The sequence below is a fragment of the Elephas maximus genome, chromosome 7 (assembly GCF_024166365.1).
Source record: "Elephas maximus indicus isolate mEleMax1 chromosome 7, mEleMax1 primary haplotype, whole genome shotgun sequence".
NCBI lineage: Eukaryota > Metazoa > Chordata > Mammalia > Proboscidea > Elephantidae > Elephas > Elephas maximus.
In genome coordinates this window covers 134938492-134960445 of record NC_064825.1, presented here as the reverse complement: position 1 = coordinate 134960445, position 21954 = coordinate 134938492, and the positions used below count along the sequence as shown (strand labels likewise).

The window sequence follows — 21954 nt, the reverse complement described above, 5'->3', positions numbered from 1 at the left end:
TAAAGGAAGTGACGGGACAACGTGACAGGGAAGCAGGCAGGGCCACAGCAGGCAGGGCCCACCAGCTTCCTGCTGCCCACGTGAAGTGGGGGTGCTGACACCCCAAACACGCGGCACTCGGCACGAGGGGGACACACACCCAACACGGAAGGCCAACACCGGACATTCATACTGTTCTCCAGCCAAAAGAAGCAGTAATTATAATTTAACACCAGGTTTTAGGGAGTAGGAATGGGTTTTAAAAAGTAGAGGATTGCACAGAAAAAAAGAGTTTTGTAGAAAAATAAGACTTTTAATGACACAATCTTACCAGTGATTCTCCATCCCCAGAAGCTGTAAAAAGAAAAAGACAAAACATGTATGTATTATACTGAAAACCAAAATACGTAAAACTAGCCCACACAGCAGGCTCAGCTGACGGATAAAACGGAGATTTCACAACTCGAGGCTTTTCATCAGAAAGGGCTCGAGCCACGGTCCTCCTCAGGGGTCTCGTCTTCTCGACTTCCCTCCCGGGGGAGAACGTATCTAGTCCTTGTGTGAGAGCTGTCCCGGCTCCCTCCGCGCCTCCTCCTTGCCCACCCGAGCCCCGAGCTGCAGGCTGGAGCTGGAGCACAGACCTGGCATTTACCGAGGCGTAAGGCATTAATGGTGGGCAAGTGTGCTGAGAAGCCCATACTGTGGCCGTTCAGGCGGAGACTCTACGTCCTGCAAAGCTGCATCGACAAGAAGAGTCCTAAGCCCTGAGAGACCCAGCCACTAGGCTGAGAGCTGGGGACCGTGGTCTCAGGGGACATCTAGCTCAACGGGCATAACACAGTCTACTGAGAAAACGTTCTGTATCTGACTGTGGTGAGTAGCAACTGGGGTCTTAAAACCCTCTGAGCGGCCATCTAAGATACATCTGCTGGTCCCGCCCCGGACAGGGCAAAGCAGAATGAAGAAGATCAAAGACACAGGGAAAGATTAGTCCAAAGGACTAACGCGCCACAAGTACCACAGCCTCCACGTGACTGAGTCCAGAACAACTAGATGGTGCCAGTTACCACCACCTTCTGCTCTGACAGGGATCACAACAGAGGGTCCTGGACAGGACGAGAGAAAAACGTAGAACAAAATTCCAATTCACACACACGCCAAAAGACCAGACTTGTTAGACTGACAGAGACTGCAGAAACCCCAGAAGTATGGCCCCCTGACACCCTTTTAATTCAGTACTGAAGTCACTCCTGAGGTTCACCCTTCGGCCAAAGATCAGACAGATCTATAGGGCCAACAATAATACACGAGGGACATGCTTCATAATTCAATCATGTATACAACACTAATGGACACACCCGCCAAAATGTAAAGAGGAGAAGGCAGGAAGGGACAGGAACACTAGACGAATGGCAACAGGAAACCTGGGGAGGAGAAGGCGAGGTGTTTACACATCAGGGGGTCGGCATCCAATGTCACAGAACAATTTGTGTTATTAACCGTCTAATGAGAAACTAATTTGCTTTGCAAACTTCACCAAAATCACAGTAAAATGAAGTAAACAACAGCCCTGAACCTGAGAGTCTAAGCGCCGCTGTGGTACTCCATCTTTCTGCTGTTTAGAAAGCAGGAAGGAGGGCAGAGTGCTGAAAGGCTCTTCCCACAAAACAGAATTCCCTGTGGGCAGGGTGGGTCAGGTCAGGTTTCCACACAAACCTGGGCAAATAGGATTTGGTGCTGAACTACAGACCCTAAGGCTTGACAGGAAAGGCAGGGATGGAAACCACACTAAACCAAGCAGAGTGACACGCCAATGGACATCTAAAGTGTCTGCTCTGGGGCCGATTCTCATCAGGAGCTGGAAGTTCCCTTTGGTCAGTCTCACCCTGGGGGCCCGAGAGCCTTGGGTGCTAAACGACTCAAAGCTGCCCTCCCTGAAGTCCCACCAGGCCTGCTAGGAGAGAGAACCTAAAGCCCCGTGGTCACTGGACTCAGGTGCAGGGGAACAAGTGACCAGTCCTCGACTCTCACTGGGTTCTGGTGTGCCCTCTCATTCCCACAAGGCGCTCCAGGCAGTCTGCGGCACTGTGTTCACTGCTGAGGAGCAGACGTCCATGGCTCTGTGGGCTGAGGTCACCATAGTGTCTAAGGCACAGGTCTGGAGCCAAGCTGAGACCGTGAGCACCTGACAGGGATTTCCCAGGGGTGACTGGCCGGGGTTCACAAGGACCTGTTTTCTAAGGAAAAAAGAGAGGGCTGGACACGCTAACTACTGTCTCTTACATTTCTCAAAAATTTCATTGATTTTGATTATTTTCTCCACTACCCTACCACCTCCTTCCCCCCGTTGTTGTTGTTGTTAGGTGCTGCCAAGTCGGCTCTGACTCATAGCGAACCTCTGTACCACAGAACAAAATGCTTCCCGGTCCTGCACAAACCTTACAATCATTGCTATGCTGGGGCCCACTGTTGCAGCCACTGTGTCAATCCACCTCATTGAGGATCTTCCTCTTCTCCACTGACCCTCTACTTTACCCTCCACTTCTAAGGAGCGTTCTGGCTGTACTTCTTCCAAGACAGATTTGTTCGTTCTTTTTGGCAGCCCATGGTATATTCAATACTCTTCGCCAACACAACAGTTCAAAGGTGTCAATTCTTCAGTTTTCCTTATTCATTGTCCAGCTTTCACATGCATATGATGCGACTGAAAACACCAACGGCTTGGGTCAGGCGCACCTTAATCTTCAGGGTGACATCTTTGCTCTTCAACACTTTGAAGAGGTCCTTTGCAGCAGATTTACCCAACGCAATGCGTCTTTTGATTTCTTGACTGCTGCTTCCATGGCTGTTGATTGTGGATCCAAGTAAAATGAAATCCTTGACAACTTCAATCTTTTCTCCGTTTATCATGATGGTGCTCATTGGTCCAGTTGTGAGGATTTTTGTTTTATGTTGAGGTGCAGTGCAAACTAAGGCTGTGGTCTTTGATCTTCATTAGCAAGCGCTTCAGGTCCTCTTCACTTTCAGCAAGAAAAGTTGTGTCATCTGCATAATGCAGGTTGTTAATGAGCCTTCCTCCAATCCTGATGACCCGTTCTTCTTCATATAGTCCAGCTTCACAGATTATTTGCTAAGATAACTGTCTTCCATGTTTCCTGGCATAGATATATGAGCACTTCCAGTGCTACATCCGTTTGTTGAAACATCTCAATTGGTATTCTGTCAATTCCTGGAGCCTTGTTTTTCGCCAATGCCTTCAGAGCAGCTTGGACTTCTTCCTTCAGTACCATCAGTTCCTGATCATATGCTACCTCTTAAAATGGTTGAACATCAACCAGTTCTTTTTGGTATAATGACTCTGTGTATTCCTTCCATCTTCTTTTGATGCTTTCTGTGTTAATATTTTCCCCATAGAATCCTTCATTACTACAACTCAAGGCTTGAATTTTTTTCTTTAGTTCTTTCCGCTGGAGAAGTGCCACGTGTGTCCTTCCCTTTTGGTTTTCTATCTCCAGCTCTTCACACATGTCATTATAATACTTTGTGTTCTCGAGAGGCCCTTTGAAATCTTCTGTTCAGTTCTTTTACTTCATCAATTCTTCCTTTTGCTTCAGCTGCTTGACGCTCAAGAGCAAGTTTCAAAGCCTCCTCTGACATCCATCTTGGTCTTTTCTTTCTTTCCTGTCTTTTCAGCTACCTCTTGCTTTCTTCATGGATGATATCCTTGATGTCATTCCACAACTCTTCTGGTCTTCAGTCACTAGTGTTCAATGTGTCACATCTATTCTTGGGATGGTCTCTAAATTCAGGTGGGACATACTCAAGGTCATATTTTGGCTCTCGTGGACGTTCTCTGATTTTCTTCAGTTTCAGCTTGAACTTGCATACGAGCAATTGATGGTCTGTTCCACAGTCCGCCCTGGCCTTGTTCTGACTGATAATATTGAGCTTTTCCATCGTCTCCACAGATGTAGTCACTTTGATTCCTGTGTGTTCCATCTGGTGAGGTTCATGTCTATAGTCACTGTTTATGCTGGTGAAAGAAGGTATTTGCAATGAAGTCGTTGGTCTTGCAAAATTCTATTGTGTGATCTCCAGCATTGTTTCTATCACCAAGGCCATATTTTCCAACTACTGACCCTTCTTCGTTTTCAACTTTCGCATTCCAATTGCCAGTAATTATCAATGCATCCCGACTGCATGTTTGATCAATTTCAGACTGCAGAAGCTGACAAAAGTCTTGAATTTCTTCATCTTTGGCCTTAGTGGCTAGTGCGTACATTTAAGTAACAGTTGTATTAACTGGTCTTCCTTGTGGGCGTATGGATACTATCCTATCACTGACAGCATTGTACTCCAGGATAGACCCTGAAATGTTCTTTTGGACGATGAATGCAACACCATACCTCCTCAAGCTGTCGTTCCCGGCATAGTAGGCTATATGATTGTCCCATTCAAAATGGCCAATACCAATCTATTTCATCTCACAAATGCCTAGGATATCGACGTTTATGCATTCCATCTCATTTTTGACCATTTCCTAGATTGAAACTTTGTACATTCCAGGTTCTGATCATTAATGGATGTTTACAGCTGTTTTTTCTCATGTTGAGTTGTGCCACATCAGCAAATGAAGGTCTGAAAGCTTTACTTCCCCACTGCCATCCTTTTTTATGAATGACCCAAACATTAACTAATTCTCTGTAGCAGGGCTGTCATTTTTTTTGTTTCAAACTATGTTTTTGTCCATGGAAAATACTGAGAAAGTGTTTTTCCCCCTCACATTCGTTATTTCAGCACTGCAGAATCTGGCCTCAGCATTCCCTCATGATCAGAAAATTCTGTCAAGACTCCCAAGTAACCGACTCTCAAAATTATTTGCTCAGCCTTTACCAGCTCAAAGGTCCCATCTTCATTTTGACATAGAAATGAGAAATAATAAAAAAGCAGGAGTAATAGGGACATAAAGGGAAAAATACTCTGAAGCTTTCAAGATACGATTCTGACCCAAGTCTTTAAAAAATGGAAATCTAGCTACTTTCGTTTTCTTTGTCAAAATAGAAATTTCAAGGGAGTTCCTGAGTGGCACAAACAGTTGAACAGTTACTACTGGCCGACAGGCTGATGGTTTGGACCCACCCAGAGGCACCTCAGAAGTTAGGCCTGGTGATCCGCTTCCAAAAGGTCACAGCCTTGAAAGCCCTATGGGGCACAGTTTTACTCTGACACACATGGGGTCCCGGTGAGTTGGAAGTGACTTCATGGCAAGTAACAACAATTCTCTTTCTACAATGCACAAACAAGGAAAGGGGACAATATAAAAACCCTAAAAAACCTAGTATTCTGTCAAATGGAGCATAATAAACAACAGACTCTGAGGGAAACATGGTAAGATCATTCAAACGCCATTCACCAGCAACAACAGAAAAACCGACGTGGATCCACTGAGGACAAACTCTCCAGGCTGGGTTGGGGGCTGAAGCCCAGGCGTGTGTGGACATGCTGGCTGTGAAGCCTGGAGCCTGATGAGGAGAGCACAGGAAGTGTCTGCTGGGGCTGGGAGGACTCTCCAGGATCCAGGTGTGGGACAGGCCAGTGGAGTGCTCACTTCAGGTTCCCTTTCCCGCTGAAGATGACAGCGTTCCTCCTACAAGCCCACCCCTGCACCTTAGCTGCTCAACACACCAGGCTTGCGACAGGCATCCTCCCCACTGACCACAAACAGGACTCAACTCTCGGGAGAGAGCTGTGAATCTATCAGGTCAGTGAGGTCATTCTACATGAGTACATAATCAACACCAACAAGCCAATCGACATACCTTTCAGAGGACTGAAGAAGTTGAAAAATGAGTCATTGGGTACTTGTTTGGTGATTGTTCTAACAGTGCCTCGACCCTTGTGTTTCTGCTTTTTCTTGATGGTTTTAACTGTGACGTTTTTCCCTTTCTTCCAGTCAATAGTACACCTACAAAATACAGCAAAAAGCAATCACAGACACACAGCTCCACGGGAAAAATCCATTACAAGTGCACACAGAAAGCAAATCACACCTCTATGAAAAACCTGGGGAATTTAAAAAACAAAAAAGAAAAACAACCTGCAAACTGAGCAAATCCTCTGCAGAGCCCCACAACCATCTTTGAAGGTCGCCTAAAGGTCAGTGAAAGGGAAATCCCTGGTCTCCTACCACCTGGGTGGGGCTCACGCCTTAGCCTCCTAGAACTGCAGTGGCATTCCTTTCCTAAGATACCTCATCAGTGCACTGATGGGTGCCTTCTGTGACAGAGCACAGTCCAGTCTGGGCCACAGGAGAACCCGGTACTCACCACCCTGGCACCAACCCCAGACAGCACTTTGAGCCAACCACTCATGCGCCCTGAATTCTCAAGGCAACTGGGTAAGCAGTACAAGTCAGAGAAAGGAAACTGGTGACCAGTTCAAACCAACCCACACCCACGTTCGGCCAAGGGGTCTTGGACTCCAGGAACACCTGGTAGCATCTGAACTGTACCTGCTCGAGAAGACCCTGCCTTTGCTACATGATACCCAGCCCTGGGAATGATCTTTCAAAATGATCTAGCCATTCGCATCCAGCAGGAGCCCAACTGCGTTCTGAGTCACATAAAGGGGGGCTTCCTCAGGTAAGTGCTCGGTTCCAGTGAGTGAGCACAACTGCTTCAATTCAAGGATAAAACCCCCCAACAGTCTCAAGTCAACCAAGAGGAATAATTCTAAACTCACGCTCTCTCCCTGGTCATCGATAGAGACTGAAAGCACTGAGGTGCTGGGCTGTGATTCAAAGAGCAATTCAACAACCCCACCAATTTCTGAAGCACCAGCTCCTGCATTTATTCAAGTATTTATCTGCCGGGGGTGACCTATCAGGTCAATGATCAGAACTTCTTCATTTCCGGTGTCCAAGGAACATACAACTCGATTGTCTCATTAAAACAAGGACACCAGACCACTCTCTCAAACCTTCACACATGACATGTAAAGCTGTGCACCAGAGGGGGCCCCAGATGGAGACTACTTGATTTAAATTTTTGTCTATAAGACATTTTGCTTTACTCCTATATTCTATTCCACTTGTAAAGTTCTAAAATCATTTCTTGGTTTTGTTTCAGGAAAAAGAAAATGCTGTATTCTTACCCGTCACAGTCAACAATTTCAGGGCCTTCAAAGGAAAAGGGATCAGCCTTGTCAGGCTCCGACTTCATCTTGTACGTCTTTGTCAGGACTGAATTGGTGAAGTAGTCATTCGGTTCAAAGTGGAACTCTAATACAAAAGACTAAAAACAAAAGCTCATGGTCAGCACCACCTGAAAAGTAAAAATAATGAGTGACATAGTTCACGAACCACCTGGTATCAACTGGAAACGGGCTCTTCTCCAAGCACGGAGTCATTAGCTCAGACCACGTACTGAGAACCTCTTTACTATAAAAAGCATCACCACAAAGTTAAAAAAAAAAAGGTGACAAGCTGAGAAAAAATCTTTTAACACTTAAGCCCACCAATGGGGGAGCATGTCTCCCATTCTGGATCCCCCCCCGCCCCATAAGGGCAAGTTCTCATGAGACATCCTAGGGTATCTGCTGCCCAGCCCCCAACAATCAGACAATTAGACTGGGGCATCGAGGAGGAGAATCTGGATACCAGGGGCCCAGGCCCCTCTTCGCCCTTCCTCTTAGGACTCAGCCAGTCAAGCTTTTGCTTTCTCTGCTGCCAGTGAACACGGCAAGCTGTGTGGAAGCAGGAAGGAGGAAAGGGAAGCATATGTGCTGGGCCTCCTCAAAGCTCAACAAGGACCACAAGTCAACCCTTCATTTACACAGCACTCTACAAGTCTGAAAAAATAAAGAGGATGTAGACAGAGTACGTGTCATTTGCTGGGTACCTGTGGGGCAGATTCTGAGTCCTGTACCAACCTCACCACAGTTGCTACGTTTGAATTGATTATTATGTCAATCCGTTTTGTCTCGGGTCGGTCTTCCTTTCTATTGCTGACCCTTACTTTACCAAGCATGATGTCCTTCTCCAGGTACTGGTCTCCCTGATAACATATCCAAAGTATGTGACATGAAGTCTCGCCATCCTTGCTTGTAAGGAACATTCTGGCTGTACTTCTTCCAAGACAGACTTTTCGTTCTTCTGGCAGTTCATAGTATATTCAATATTCTTCGCCAACAACATAATTCGAAGGCATCGATTCTTCTTTGGTCTTCTGTATTCATGGTCCAGCTTTCACATGCATATGAGGCGACTGAAGATACTATGGCTTGGGTCAGATGCACCTTAGTCCTCAAAGTGACATCTCTGCTTTTTAACACTTTAAAGAGGTCTTCTGTAGCAGATTTGCCCAAGGCAAATACATCATTTGACTTCTTGACTGCTCTTTCCATGGGCGTTGACTGTAGATCCAGGTAAAATGAAATCCTTGATAACGTCAATCTTTTCTCCGTTTATCATGACACTGCTTAATTTGTTATGATCCACACAATCGAATGCCTTTGCATAGTTAATAAAAAACAGGTAAACATCTTTCCCCAATTTGTTGTACTGTGGTGGCTTTCATGTTGCTATGATGCTGGAAGCTATGCTACTGTATTCAAATACCAGTAGGATCACCTATGGCGGAAAGGTTTCAGCCGAGCTTCCACACTAAGACAGACCAGGAAGGAGGATGGCGCAGAACCGGGCAGTGTTTCGTTCTGTTGTACACAGGGTCGCTATGACTTGCAACCAACTTGATGGCACCTAACAACAACAAACATCTTGTTGATATTTTCTGCTTTTAGCCAAGATCCATCTGACATCAACAATGATATCCCTCGTTCCACATCCTCTTCCGAACCTGGCTTGAATTTCTGGCAATTCCTTATCAATGTATTGCTGCTACTGTTTTTGAGTGATCATCAGCAAAAAGTCACCTGCGTTGTGATCAATAATAATGTTGTCTGATAACGTCCACACTCTGCTGGGATCACCTTTCTTTGGAGTGGGCACAAATGTGGATCTCTTCCAGTCAGCTGGCCAGGTAGCTGTCTTCCAAATTTCTTCAAAGAGATGAGTGAGCACTTCCAGAGTTGCATTTGTTTGATGAAACATCTCAAGTGGTATTCTGTCAATTCCTGAAGCCTTGTTTTTCGCCAATGCCTTCAGTGCTGCTTGGACTTCTTCAATACCACCAGTTCTTGATCATTTCCTACCTCCTGAAATGGTTGAATGTCGACAAATTCTTTTTGGTACAGTGACTGTGTGTATTCCTTCCATCTTCTTTTGATGCTTCCTGCGTTATTCAATATTTTCCCCATAGGATCCTTCAATATTGCAACTTGACGCTTGAATTTTTTCTTCAGTTCTTTCAGCTCGAGAAATGCCAAGTGTGTTCTTCCCTTTCGGTTTTCTATCTCCAGGTCTTTGCGCTATTCATTATAATACTTTACTTTGTCCTTTGGAGCTGCCCTTTGAAATCTTCTGTTCAGTTTTTTTTACTTCATCTCTTCCTTTTGCCTTAGCTACTTGATGTTCTAGAGCAAGTTTCAGAATCTCTCCTGACATCCCTTTTGGTTTTCTTTCTTTCCTTTTACTTTTTGTAGCTACAGATGAAAACCACCAACAAACAAGAAGGTATGTGTGCTCACTAGTAACTGCTATGGAAAGTAGAACGAGATTCTTTTGGGGTAAAATTCAGAAGAAATATGTAGTACTGGCAAGTATTCTGGGAAACTATGCGTACTCACATACTGAGAATAGCTTTATAATGGACAAACTTGGCAATATGCTAAAGCTTAAAAAGAAGGTACATTCTCTGACTCAACGATGCTAATCTGAGGAATTTGTCCTAAAGAAAATACCTGGGCAAATGGATCAACACGTACAAAGACATTCACCTAACCTACTTATGAACAAGAAGGGGGTCTGGGTTAAGTAAATTATAGACAGTATTGTGGAGACAAGACTGACTGGGTCCAGATGGCCTGGGTTCAAATCCCAGTTCTGCGCTAGGCGCTGTGTGATTTTGGGAAGTTATCCAATGTTTCTGTGCCTTAGTTTCCTCATTTGTAAAACAAAAATAACAATTACTTCCTTTCTCCATGACTTGAGAATTCATCTATGGAAACACTTACCAGAGTTAGGTTCACAGGCAATGCTTGCTAAATGTTGGGTATTTTTATTTTAATGGTATAACCATCAACTGGAAAACAATTTCAAAGAGATTTAAAAAATGTTCAGAATGTTCAAAATCTCAAAAAAAAAAAAAAAAAAAAAACCCACACACATACATCCAACAGTCATAAAGACACAGTAAGAGCCCAATGTCACTGGTATAAAATGAGATGTCATTTCTGCCTGGCAGGAGACCAGGAGACGGTCCCACGAATGCTCTCCAGAGATGGAGCCCACGCAGTCAAAGGTGACAACTGCAGAGTGGGGGGACAGGAATGTGGGATTCCCTGCATTACTGCTGTAAGGTTCTCTAAGTGTGAAGTCATTTCAAAACAGGAAGTTTAAAAAACACACTATTACCATTAACAAAAAAGGGAGTGTAAAAAAACACTGCCCACAGAAATGTAAACTGAACAAGCTTTTGGCCTTAAAATGTTCGTTTCCTTTGATCCAGTAAATACAGTAAAAGAAATCTAGACTAAAGAAACCACCGGCAGTGTAATCAAAAATTTGGGTTCAGGTATCCTCATCATGACGTAGTTACTCAGAAGAAGGGGTGGCGTGTTTAGGGAATGTTATTCAAGAAGTAAGACAGTTCACAGCCAACGGCTGCACTAACAACTCTTTTCCCCCAAGCAAAGTTTATGTTAGTCAAGTGGGAAAAGCAGTATCAACTGTATGTGCGCCATGATTCCAATTTTCTAAAACACAGAGGCACACAGAAGACAAAGACAGGTGAAATCAAGGCCATGGCACCTGTAGTGACAAAAAAAGAGATGCCCAGAACGACACATGATGCTGTACACACATCGGCCTGCCTCACCTCTGAACTGAGGAGACTCTGCTTCATTTTTCTTTATAGATTTAATGTCTTGGATGTTTCATGGTAATTTAAGAAGGACAAAGATTACAGGGGAATGCACTAAGCTGTTCACAGCTATTTCTAGAAAAAGGCGATCTTGTATGATGTTCTTTACATGTTCCCGTATATCCCAGATTTTCCATAACAACCATACAACTTTTCACAGTAGGGGGGGATAAACCTCAACAATAAACCAAGGTCACTGGCCCAGGTTCTACAACTACGACTCTGTCCTTTGTCTAGGAGTGATCGTGAGGGATGGAGGAAAACAGACGACGCACGTGCAGGCTAAGGAGGGAAGAAATACGGGCCCAGAAAAACCAGCCAACAGATGTCCGGTAAGAGCAAAGAAGAAAAAAAAAGAATTGCTCCAAAGAGGAAAAAGGGCCAGTAAACTGAGGCTGATGGGTCACAGGTGAGAAAGGAGGGTGAGGAAAACCACACGCAATCTCAGAACACATACATACGCATATAACACACATGGGGGCACAAACAGGAGGGAATTCACACCAAGCAAGCAAATGATGCACCTGCACCCACAAGCCTCTAGGGGGAGCTCTGGTACAGCTGAGCACATGCTAAGGGTGGTCGCCAGAGGAGCGACTGCCACAACCAAGTGGAGGGGAAGGAGAGGGCGCCCCCTTTAGGCAGAGCTGGATCTTGGCCCCCAAAAGGCCTCTCGGCCTGTGGTAGGCTCAGTGCAGGCTCCCATCTCACCCAGAGGGTCGGAAGAGTGCTACGGTAGGTACTGGAGCAAACAGGAAAATCTCCCATCAGATAGTGCCTATGGGCCTGGGAGTAAGAGAGGCCCCACTCACACGGGCCTTCATCTGCTAGCCAGGGATCTGGAGCCAAGACACAGAAGGGAGAAGAGACCTTCAGTCTCAGCCACCCCCCACCCCAACCCTAACCCAAAGCCAACTCACGGGACTTTGTCTCCAAGACCTAAAAGCGGTTGCCACAGTCAGCCAGTTGCCTGTCTTCTGAAACACTGTCACACCGGAACGCAACCCGTTACCAACACCAGGCTACCTGGTTACAAGCAGCGCTGCCAGCAAAGACCAGAGCACCCCTGAGCACTTGAGCTCAGCGAAGACGATGCTCTAGGCGTCATCTCTTCACAGACACCAGGACCAGCTTAGGTCAAACAGGTTTTACTAAGTGGCAGGCAGGTACTCCCCACTAACACATGACTGGTACACGTTGTACCCAGGTTTTTGAAAGACGCATTTTATCACCAATCAGTCACGGTAGGAAAACATTTCTGAATCCTACCTACCTGCAATTACTTCTTCAAGGTAAAACCCTGGATTCCTGTTAAATGTGCTGCTCGCAATTGTATAGGCACCGCCCATCTTTCAAACCTTCTTTTTTTTTTTTACACCCCCAGAGCCTCGTAAACGTCTAAGACACTCAGGAAGACTCTGCTCTTGTCCCAGCTGATGACAGGAAACAAACTTGAAGCTCACAGGTGCTACGTGGACAGCAGAACGGCGAGGAGTCAGGCCTCCTGGAGCTGCTGCTAACTGGCTCGTGGCCTTGGGACAGTGACTCGGTCTGACTGGCTCCTCCAGCACACGACTAGGAGGAGACATTAGGTCAGTCAGTCAGTGCTGGGGCCCAGGCCAGGTGTTGCTAACTCTCGGGGGAGCAGTCCTGGCTCAAGTCAACCCAGAAACGGTTGACAGGGTTTGATGTCTTGCCCCTGACTCAAAGCCCCTTGATCTCACTGGCCTGACCCATCTGACGCCAACCAGGGCCAACCATCACTTATACCCAGCTAAAATATTCAGTACTCACCATAGGCTGTCCAGGATCTGAAAATTTCACTTTAATATCCTGCAGGTGCTTCAAGATCGGTTCATCATATTCCTAATCGCAAAGGGGGAAAAAAACGTAAACAAATAACCTACATCTCCTCATTGAATTACTGCTGCATACACTCCCAGATGTTGGACACTTAGCCCTGTGGGAATTCTGTCCCTGCCAAGTAAAAACTTCCAGGAACCCACACCAAACCTGCTCACCAGCTACCAGTCTCAGAGTGGCAGAAAAGAGGTGACAGCTGCCAGCTTCTATGATATGGACAACATTGTCCCAGTAATGACAGCACCTTCAACGCCTACATGCCTACAACGTGGGGGGCGAGAGCCCTGACCGCTTCCCAACCCCCTCGCTGAGGTCAGAAATGTTAAATATCAGTAGACTATCTTCTGAACTTCTACAGTCAAGAGCATGGAGTTTGGAAATCAGAAGAGATGGTTAGATTGGCTACTAACCCTGACGGCCAATTCCCCCGCTTGTGGCAGTAATGCCCCAAATCCTGAGTACATTATCATTAACCACTTTCTCAAGAACATGGATTAAGGGTGTCTGAGACAGTTGGAACGTACGACACAAGGGCACCACAACGATGGATGTGTGCTCTTACAGTGACCAGTATTTAAACTCGGAATTTATCAATACCTGTGGTTTTAGAAAGTCCAAGTGAGAAAAACTAGAAGAGGAGACACAAGACTAGGATTCCAGCCACGGGACACTAGCTATGACGGCTTCATTTATAAGACAGTTTCTGCTTTATACCTCGATGTCTGCAGACTCAACCTTAAGATTTCCTGAGGCTCTCCTGAGTTCTAAGAATTCTGGTAACTGTCAACTTCCTGATTTTAAGTTCTTTTGAGATTATAAAACAGCAACAACAAAAAAATACCTAGTGGTCTCTAGACAACAAAGACGGGTTTTTTTTAAAAGGCTACACTTCAGTAGGGAATGTCAAATCCTAAATTCCGTAACCGGAAAGCACTTGGCTTTAACGGAATACACGTGACTGGCTGGGTACACATGCCTAGTCTGAATTTGTCTCAATGAATATTACCACAAGGTCTGTTCTCCAGATATCGCACAGCACCTGGACAGACCTCACTGATCGGGATTTTCTCCACATGCACAGACCCACCATTCCATCCTTAATTCCATCAACCAGCCGTGAACCTTGAGGAAAGAGAAACTCTCTAGGCCCCACGGTATAATGTAGCACACAACAATTCAAAGACACTCAAAGCCGAGCATCCAAAAGCCCGACACTGCAAACATCTTAGGGACTTAGCTCATAAACCTGGTATCCCCAATGTGAACACTCTACTTGCAGGAACATATTTTGACTATGCTCAAAAGTGAAACCGAAGGACCTAGAGTCGATTTTGTCTTTGGGATTTAACACTTGACCAAAACGGAACCCACTACCCATTATTTGCTAACAGTTACCAACAATGTAAACGACACCCCACGAATGTATGCACTGAGTACTCTACACGTGCCAGTGGACCTTTAAGACGAAAAGCACACAACACTTCACAGCAGGAACACAAGTATGGGAGCTGGGGAGAACTAAGAGACACGTCGTTAGAGTATGACCGACCGCGCCACTCTGGAGTGCCAATGCAGTGCCCGTAACTAAGCAGTGACGCCCATCCCTCGGCTACTGAACACCCGGCTGGGCAGCTAGGTGTGCAGGAAAATGATTAACATCAAGAGCCAGGTTACTCGGTCAAGTCACCAGGCCCTAACTCTGACAAATAAAACCCACAAACACATCTACAACCTTGTTACTCCAAGTGCAGAGGTGCCACCTCAGCCTCACCTGGGGTAAAAAAAAAAAATTTTTTTTTTCATGTTAGAAATGCAGGGCCCCAGGTGGCCCAGCCCCAACACACCTGCTTTCCTTCCTACCAGTTCCGCGGGTGGCGCCCTGGCGTTTTGGTTCTGTACTCACCCATATGACAGCTCTTTCGCCTGCTCTCTAGGCTGGGGGTTTTCAACTCTTGTGGCACCTCAGGCTCACTGGAGGAGCTCCAAAAACACTGATGCCTCGGCACCCCCCACCACCCCAAAATTTTGGTGACTTGGTCTGAGGGTGAGGGGGCACTAATGCCACCATTTACTTCTCCAAGTTCTGCTGGTGCTTCACATATACAGTTAGGGTCGTCCCCCTGGTCTATATAGTTCTGACCTGTGGCGTTTTTTTAAAAGTGGAGCTGCATCTTCTTAAATCTCACTTTTTTACACAAAAAAGAAGCCCACATCAGAACAGTGCATACTAACTCACGTTTTTCAGATACCTCCCCAGTCTCAAAGGTAAATAAGAAAATACATCACTCATGCCACACATTCTTAAGTGCAGCAGAGGCAGCCAGGGGATAAAGTGCCGAAACCTTTAAAAATGCACTTCTAGAATCCCGGCGGTCATGGTCCCCAAACCTTCTGTTGGCCCAGGACAGGAACCATTCCCGAAGACAACTCATCAGACATGGAAGGGACTGGACAATGGGTTGGAGAGAGATGCTGATGAAGAGTGAGCTATTTGTATCAGGTGGACACTTGAGACTGTGTTGGCATCTCCTGTCTGGAGGGGAGATGGGAGGGTAGAGAGGGTTGGAAGCTGGCAAAATTGTCACGAAAGGAGAGGCTGGAAGGGCTGACTCATTAGGGAGAGAAAAAATATGAGTATGGAGTAATGTGTATATAAACTTATATGTGACAGACTTGATCTGTAAATGTTCACTTGAAGCTCAATTAAAAAAAAAAAAAACAAAAACGCCCTTCTATCTGCAAGCTGCCCCGAGAAACACCAAGCTAGCACAGCCGGAGGTCCGCATGGCCCGGGAGCTCACCCCAATGTAGAGGTGACCATCTCTCGGGGTTTCTGAGCAACTAAAACTAGGTCACCGGTGAGACTTAGGGCAGGGCCTAATTTGGCGTTCCAGAAACTTCTCCTGAAACTCAGTTCAGGGAAGTCAAATTTGCTACCTTTTAAGTGGTCCACCATTTCATTGTAAAAAAGGCAAGATACAAACAGAAAGGCTGGCTATTCTCCCTCCTTTTTAAATACAGATTTTCCCAAGGGAAGAGATGAGAAAGTATTAGCAACTTGTTACATATTTCTGCAACGTGCAAGGTTGCAGAGCAGACCCATTTGATTAAAAATACAAAACAAGTGAGAAGTGAAAGTGTGTATCTGTGCACATATCTATACATACAGGTAGAGGCGCACACACACACTTTTCACCGTGAATGCTCCCACCCTCCCTGCTTGTCCTCATACCTCCCCGTGTGTTCATGTGTCGGTAAGACAGAGAAGGCATCTTACGGGACCGAACAGGCTTTCTGGGGTGGAGGCCACAGGCTACCCCTCAAATAATGCCACGGCCCCCTGGCGATCACAGGAGGTGAAAGGATGAAGTTCTGGCCCAAGTTCAGGTGTCAGCTTTCCCACGACAGCTGTCAGCACTGAGGTGCAGGAGATTCGGCAGCCAGGGTTAGAGCAGAACTACACTCTCCCTGTGAGATGGGGCCAGAGCGCTGACGGAAGGTCTAGGCCCAAGGCTCCCTTCCCACCCACCTACGAAGAGCCCCCAAGCACCCAGTTAATGAGCTCTCCGAGGTGGAAGGCGATCTGGTTACCTGTACTAATTCACTTAGCATGTCTACGTTTCTGAAGATGGTGAACCAGAACTCCGGAATTCCCTTGGGATTTGGCTCTTCTGCTGTTGCTGCTTCTTTTTCTGCTATGACCACTTTATTTTTCACGTCTCCCTTAAAAAAAGAAAAAAAAAAAGTAAGACAGAACACTTACCACAAAGAAGCCAACTTACAAACCACTTGGTGGCTCAATGCAGAACATCGTTTCAGAATCCCGCACCCACTTCTCACTTTCGAAAACGCTCCTTTGTGAACCTGCAGCTCCAAGACCCCTCGGCACAGCGACTTTCAGGTGTTGATGAGGAAAAAGGCGTTACATCCAGATGTGAGTTCACATCAAGGAAGGGAAAGCTAAAACGGTGCGACAGCATTCCAGCTGGGAAAGGCTGCCCAGCTCCCAGCTTTAGGAAAGCCTGCCTTGGGACGTTTACCATCACCAGAGGCAGTCTCTTCTGACCAAATCAACCTTGGGGAGATGCAATTTCAAATACATAGAAATTACATTATTACTTCGGTGAGAAAAACGCAGCTCAAGAACAAACAATTTCACTTAACTAAGAATCTGACCTGATTACAATCTGGGGGAAAATAAAGAAGGTGGAAATATTTGCTTGCAGCAACAAAAACCTGCCAAGTAACCTTTACATCCAACCGTAAGGAAGCAGCTAAGTGTCGGTGCCTTAGTGCCATCTACACATTAGGACTGCTGTCTAGCAAGGCTTTGCAGCAGGCATCCTGACCTCATGGAAAGGCAGGACTTGGGGGGCTGGCACACGACGCCTCGTGAAACCTTCAATGTTTTGTCCAATGGAGTTGTTATGACCACGGTCGTGGCGGGGCTTTTTAGATTAACACACACAGATTCTTCCTGAGCAATAAAAACGTTCTCACAGCTACATCAATTCACAGCCATCGTTCCTAGAAGGCCGGGTTCTCCAAACTTTTAAAAGATCCAAATAGAAATGGCTACCAATATTAACACACACTTCAAAAAAGCCCCTTAAAAGATAATAGTACAGAATAAAAGCTACTTGTCTCCCAAGTGTAAAATCAGATTGACCAAGTCGTGTCCATCCTGTATTACTCTGGGAATTTCTGTGGCACTGGAATGGAACCCATCACCAGTAAAAGTCTGTTAACAGGTTACGAACAGTGCTAATTGTCACAATGCTCATTTACCAATCCAACAACGGCCAAATCCCCTCTGGTTAGCCCATGTCATAAGGCACCCTACTTCCTGTGACTGTCAGTCCTTAGCAGGACCGGGTGGGAGTCGCCAACACCAGACTGCTCCTCTGCACAGCCCTCTCATTAGCGTGACACGGACTGGCCTTTCCCTGAAGTCGGTCTCTTGCTTCCTCTCAACTCAAAACTATTTCTGTCTCAACACACCACTGCACACCGTGCTAGACTCTGTGAGAGGGTTAGATTGCAGCATGGAGCCCGACGGCTCACTCACTGGCTGCTTCGTGCTCAGTGTCACACAGAGCTTCCCACAGTCCCCACCTAGTCATGAAGAAGCATCAACTGTGAGAAGCTCTTTCCTGAGCAAAGGTCTACCGAAAATTAAAACCGCCAAAAATTGTTACTTATTTCTAACAGTATTAAAATAAACACAAGTTGCACTCATTTAAGAAAACAACTTACAGCCAATTTATCCTCCTCCTCATTTTCACTGTGCCATTCTGATTCTGCGTCTGTTGGCTCAACGTCGCCAGTGATGAATTCTCTTCTCTGCAAAAAAGACAGACTGGATTACAGCTACACTAAGTTATTTGGAAGCTTAAGAGTTAAGATAAAAAGTTTGTAAGTACCCACGGAAAGACTGAAAACCAGGTGCTTTTACAATTGTCGTTTTAAAATTCTAAGTTTTACAGCATGAAGAAAAACTTTAAACGATTCACTGGGCAAGCCTGGCTTTCATTTTTTACCTTATGCAGCACAGCAGCTATGTCTGTGAGCGGGCCTGCCTACCTTGTCGAAGAGAGGCTGGTATAAAGCTGCGTACTTCCTCTCCAAGTCGTGAACCTCTTCGTAGAACTTGGCTTCTATGTGAGCGCACTTCACCTGGAGCTGCTTCAGGGCATTGATTCTTCTCTTCACTGCTTTCGGTAAACTAAACGAGGGACCAAAACACATCCCCCTATGTCTGCGACGGGGGGCAGCATGCTTTCCAATTTTATTAAGATCAATTTAGGTTAACGTGGAAGCAACATCCTTATTATGAAAAAAAAAAATGAAACTCTTAAGATGGGCTTTTGTTTTTTTTAAATACCCAGTGTTACTGAGGGCAGAGAAGCCCTCTAATCAACTCATCTTTCTTGAGGGCAAACAACCTTGAAAATGTCCTCCAGATCTAGTAATTCTACTCCTAGAGTTTATCTTGAGGAAATAACCAGACGTTTACGCACTAGAATGTCTCCTGGTGTATTATTTGTTAAAGTGAAGAACAGCGAACCGTGCGACAGTGGAACAGGATTAAAACACAGCGTGTCCACAACCACGTTCCAATGAATATCCAGTGCCGTGTGGACTACTCTTATTAACTAGCGAAGGGAAAAATTTAAGAAACAAAACAGAACAGTGAAATTTGTTCTCATCCAGAGTCAGATCAAGTATGATTCTCTGTGCCTTTCAATACTTGTCTATATTTAAAAAACTAGCTCCTGCTACATTTATAAATCAGAATGAAAGCCCCAATGGCCCATGTGGGGTGGAGCCAGGCCCTGTATTCTGAGTACGGTTTACAGTAACAGGTCTGAAACACAAAGCACCACTAGTCGGCACTTCACGCAGCCTCCACCAAGCCCCCAGAGTACTCGGCAACTTCCGCCAGCACCAGTTTGGAAAGTACTGCGATAGCCTTGAACCAAGAAGGACCACTGTGCCTCAAGCTCAAGAACAGAGATGCCAAGCTCGGTTTACCATCCTAGGACCGCTGCCGGTACAAACAAGGACAAAGCAGAGCAAACACCTAACAAGATGACAGACACACACTGACATTCCCACCTCTTTCTGCATTATCACACAACTTAAAATTAGTTTCTTTATTTTGCATATCTTCCTAATGCACTAAGAATATAAAACACTATAAACAAACTGGACCTCGGCCACCCCCCAGCCATCCTCCAGTGACTGCCACAGCCCTTCTCCCTGACAGACACTCCAAATGCAGCGTGTCCGTTGCAGGGCTGCCTACAGGCCCACGCAGGAACGTTCCCACCCCCGTCTTCCAACACTTTTCTATATTTAAAAAATAGCCTTATGCATTACATTTATGAATCAGAGGAAGGCTTTTTTCCCGAGTTGCTTCCTCAGTGAAGGCCTCCCCTACCCACCCAGTTTCTAAAGCTAGAAAACTGGCAAACATGAATCCTTCTCAACTCCTGCCACTGTGACCCTCCATCACCGAATCTCACCTGGCCCTCTTACCCTCCATCACTGAATCCCACTGATTCAACCTTCAAGAACCTCTGAAAACCTTCCTCACTAAGTAATCTTCAGAGAAGCCTCTAAACGGGCAGTGTCCCCTCCCCACCATAACTGCCCAAAGGCCATCATCAAGCAGTGGACGGGGGTGGGCACACTCAGTACAGAGGGCAGGGCACTGGGCAGGACCAAACGCTGACTGGGCTGTTAGCTGAGGCCTAGCACCAGTCCATCCCTTCCAGGAGGAAGCCAGCCAGGCCGAGAAAAGTCCATGCCAGGCCCAGGGACGCGTGTCCATACCAGATTTGCTGTACAACGTAACTAAGACACAGATTTTGGAGTTGCGGGCTCAGGCAGGTGAGTCAGGAGAGTGTGGCTGTCACAGCTAACTCAGGAGCCACGGAAAAAAGAAAACCTTCTGTCCCTGTGCCTGGCGCATCATCCCCTGCCAACACCTTCCTGTTCTCCCTCCTGGCTTACGCAGCCTGTAAAGTCCTCTCAAACCTCCACAGGGCAGCGCGATGCAGGCTCTATGCTGTGTCCCTCTACCAGACAGGCACTGGGTCCAGCACCAGGGGAGCATCACTCACCTCTGGAAGCCCAGGGCCTGGCACACTGCAGGCAAACCTGCCAGTGAAAACTGCACTTATTCCTGTCCCAAGAAACTGGAGAGGAACGTTTTCCCTGTTTCCATTCTGTTCTTTTAAGTTGTATCAAATTCTCACTCACTGTGTACTCACGTTTCAATGTAGCTGGATGGAGTGTGAGAGACATTTTCAAGTCGTTCCTGTAAAGCTGCCAAAACTTGCGGATTCTGCATCACCTGATCTGTGAGCTTTTCTAGGAAGAGTTAAAAACAAGGCCAGAAACATGTAAAACAAGCTCAGCACAGAACAGCCAAGAGAAGAGAATCACCAAAGCGTAAATCTGCATTGCTTAGCTTGCCTAATTTCGATGCAAATATCCAAATGGTGGGCACTCTACAACCTAACAGGTCAGGAGCCTCCCGACTCGTCGTTGAAGTAACGAAACAGAAAAAAAGCGGACGCGGGGCGGGGAGGGCTGTGTGTGCTACAAACAAGGAGACACAATGGAATGCAAGGCAGGAGCAGGACCAGGTCCTGGATTCGGGTGTGGGTACAGCTTTAACCCCCGGGCATCTGTCAGGCTGTCATCCTGTGGGGGCCTGGGTGATGCCAGGATGCTGGAAGCTATACTACCTGTGTCACCTATAACAGACAGGTTTCAGCTGAGCTTCCAGACTAAGAGAGACTAGGAAGAAGGACCCGGCAGTCTACTTCTGAAAAAAAAATTAGCCAGTGAAACCTTATGAATAGCAGCAGAACACCGTCTGATACAGGGCCGGAAGATGAACCCCTCAGGCTGGAAAGCACTCAAAGGACGACTGGGGGAGAACTGGCTTCTCAAAGAAGAGCTGACCTTAAGGACATGGATGGAGTCAAGGTTTGCTGATGTGGCAGGACCCAAAATGAGAAGAAACAGCTGTAAACACGCGTTAATAACTGGAACGTGGAAGGTACCAAGTATGAATCTAGCAGAATTGGAAGTCATCAAAAATGAAATTAAACACGTAAACATTGATGTGCTAGGTATTAGCGAGCTGAAATGGACTGGTACTGGCCATTTTGAATCAGACAACCCTTTGCCAGGAATCACAAGTTGAAGAGGAATGGCCTTGTGTTCATCGTCAAAAAGAATATTTCAAGATCTATCCTGAAGTACGACATTGCCAGTAAGAGGATAATATCCACACGCCTACAAGGAAGGCCGGTTAGTACAACTATTTTTCAAATTTACGCATCAACCACTAAGGCCAAAGATGAAGAAATTGAAGATTTTTACCCACTTCTGCAGTCTGAAATTGATCAAACATGCAATCAGAACGCATTGATAATTACTGGTGATTGGAACGCGGAAGTTGGAAACAAAGGAGGATCAGCAGTTGGAAAATATGGCCTTGGTGACAGAAACAATGCTGGTGATCATGTGACAGAATTTTTCAAGACCAACGACT

General features: G+C 46.0%; 1 protein-coding gene and 1 non-coding gene across 4 annotated transcripts in view; both read right to left on the bottom strand.

The window, feature by feature from the left end:
* NAP1L4 (nucleosome assembly protein 1 like 4) overlaps positions 1-21954 on the bottom strand; it is a 46891-nt gene that overhangs the window by 10671 nt on the left and 14266 nt on the right. For all 3 annotated transcript variants that reach the window (XM_049892824.1, XM_049892822.1, XM_049892823.1), the window contains exons 4-11: positions 20660-20759; positions 18465-18606; positions 18138-18224; positions 16473-16604; positions 12813-12884; positions 7132-7271; positions 5799-5944; positions 311-333 (exon numbers count right to left, since the gene is read on the bottom strand). In XM_049892824.1, the coding sequence (XP_049748781.1) occupies positions 311-333; positions 5799-5944; positions 7132-7271; positions 12813-12884; positions 16473-16604; positions 18138-18224; positions 18465-18606; positions 20660-20759 (842 nt within the window). The remainder of the gene's footprint in view (positions 1-310; positions 334-5798; positions 5945-7131; positions 7272-12812; positions 12885-16472; positions 16605-18137; positions 18225-18464; positions 18607-20659; positions 20760-21954) is intronic.
* LOC126081289 (small nucleolar RNA SNORA54) lies at positions 17520-17648 on the bottom strand. Its single transcript, XR_007518336.1, has one exon. It is a non-coding gene; the product is annotated as a small nucleolar RNA SNORA54 (small nucleolar RNA).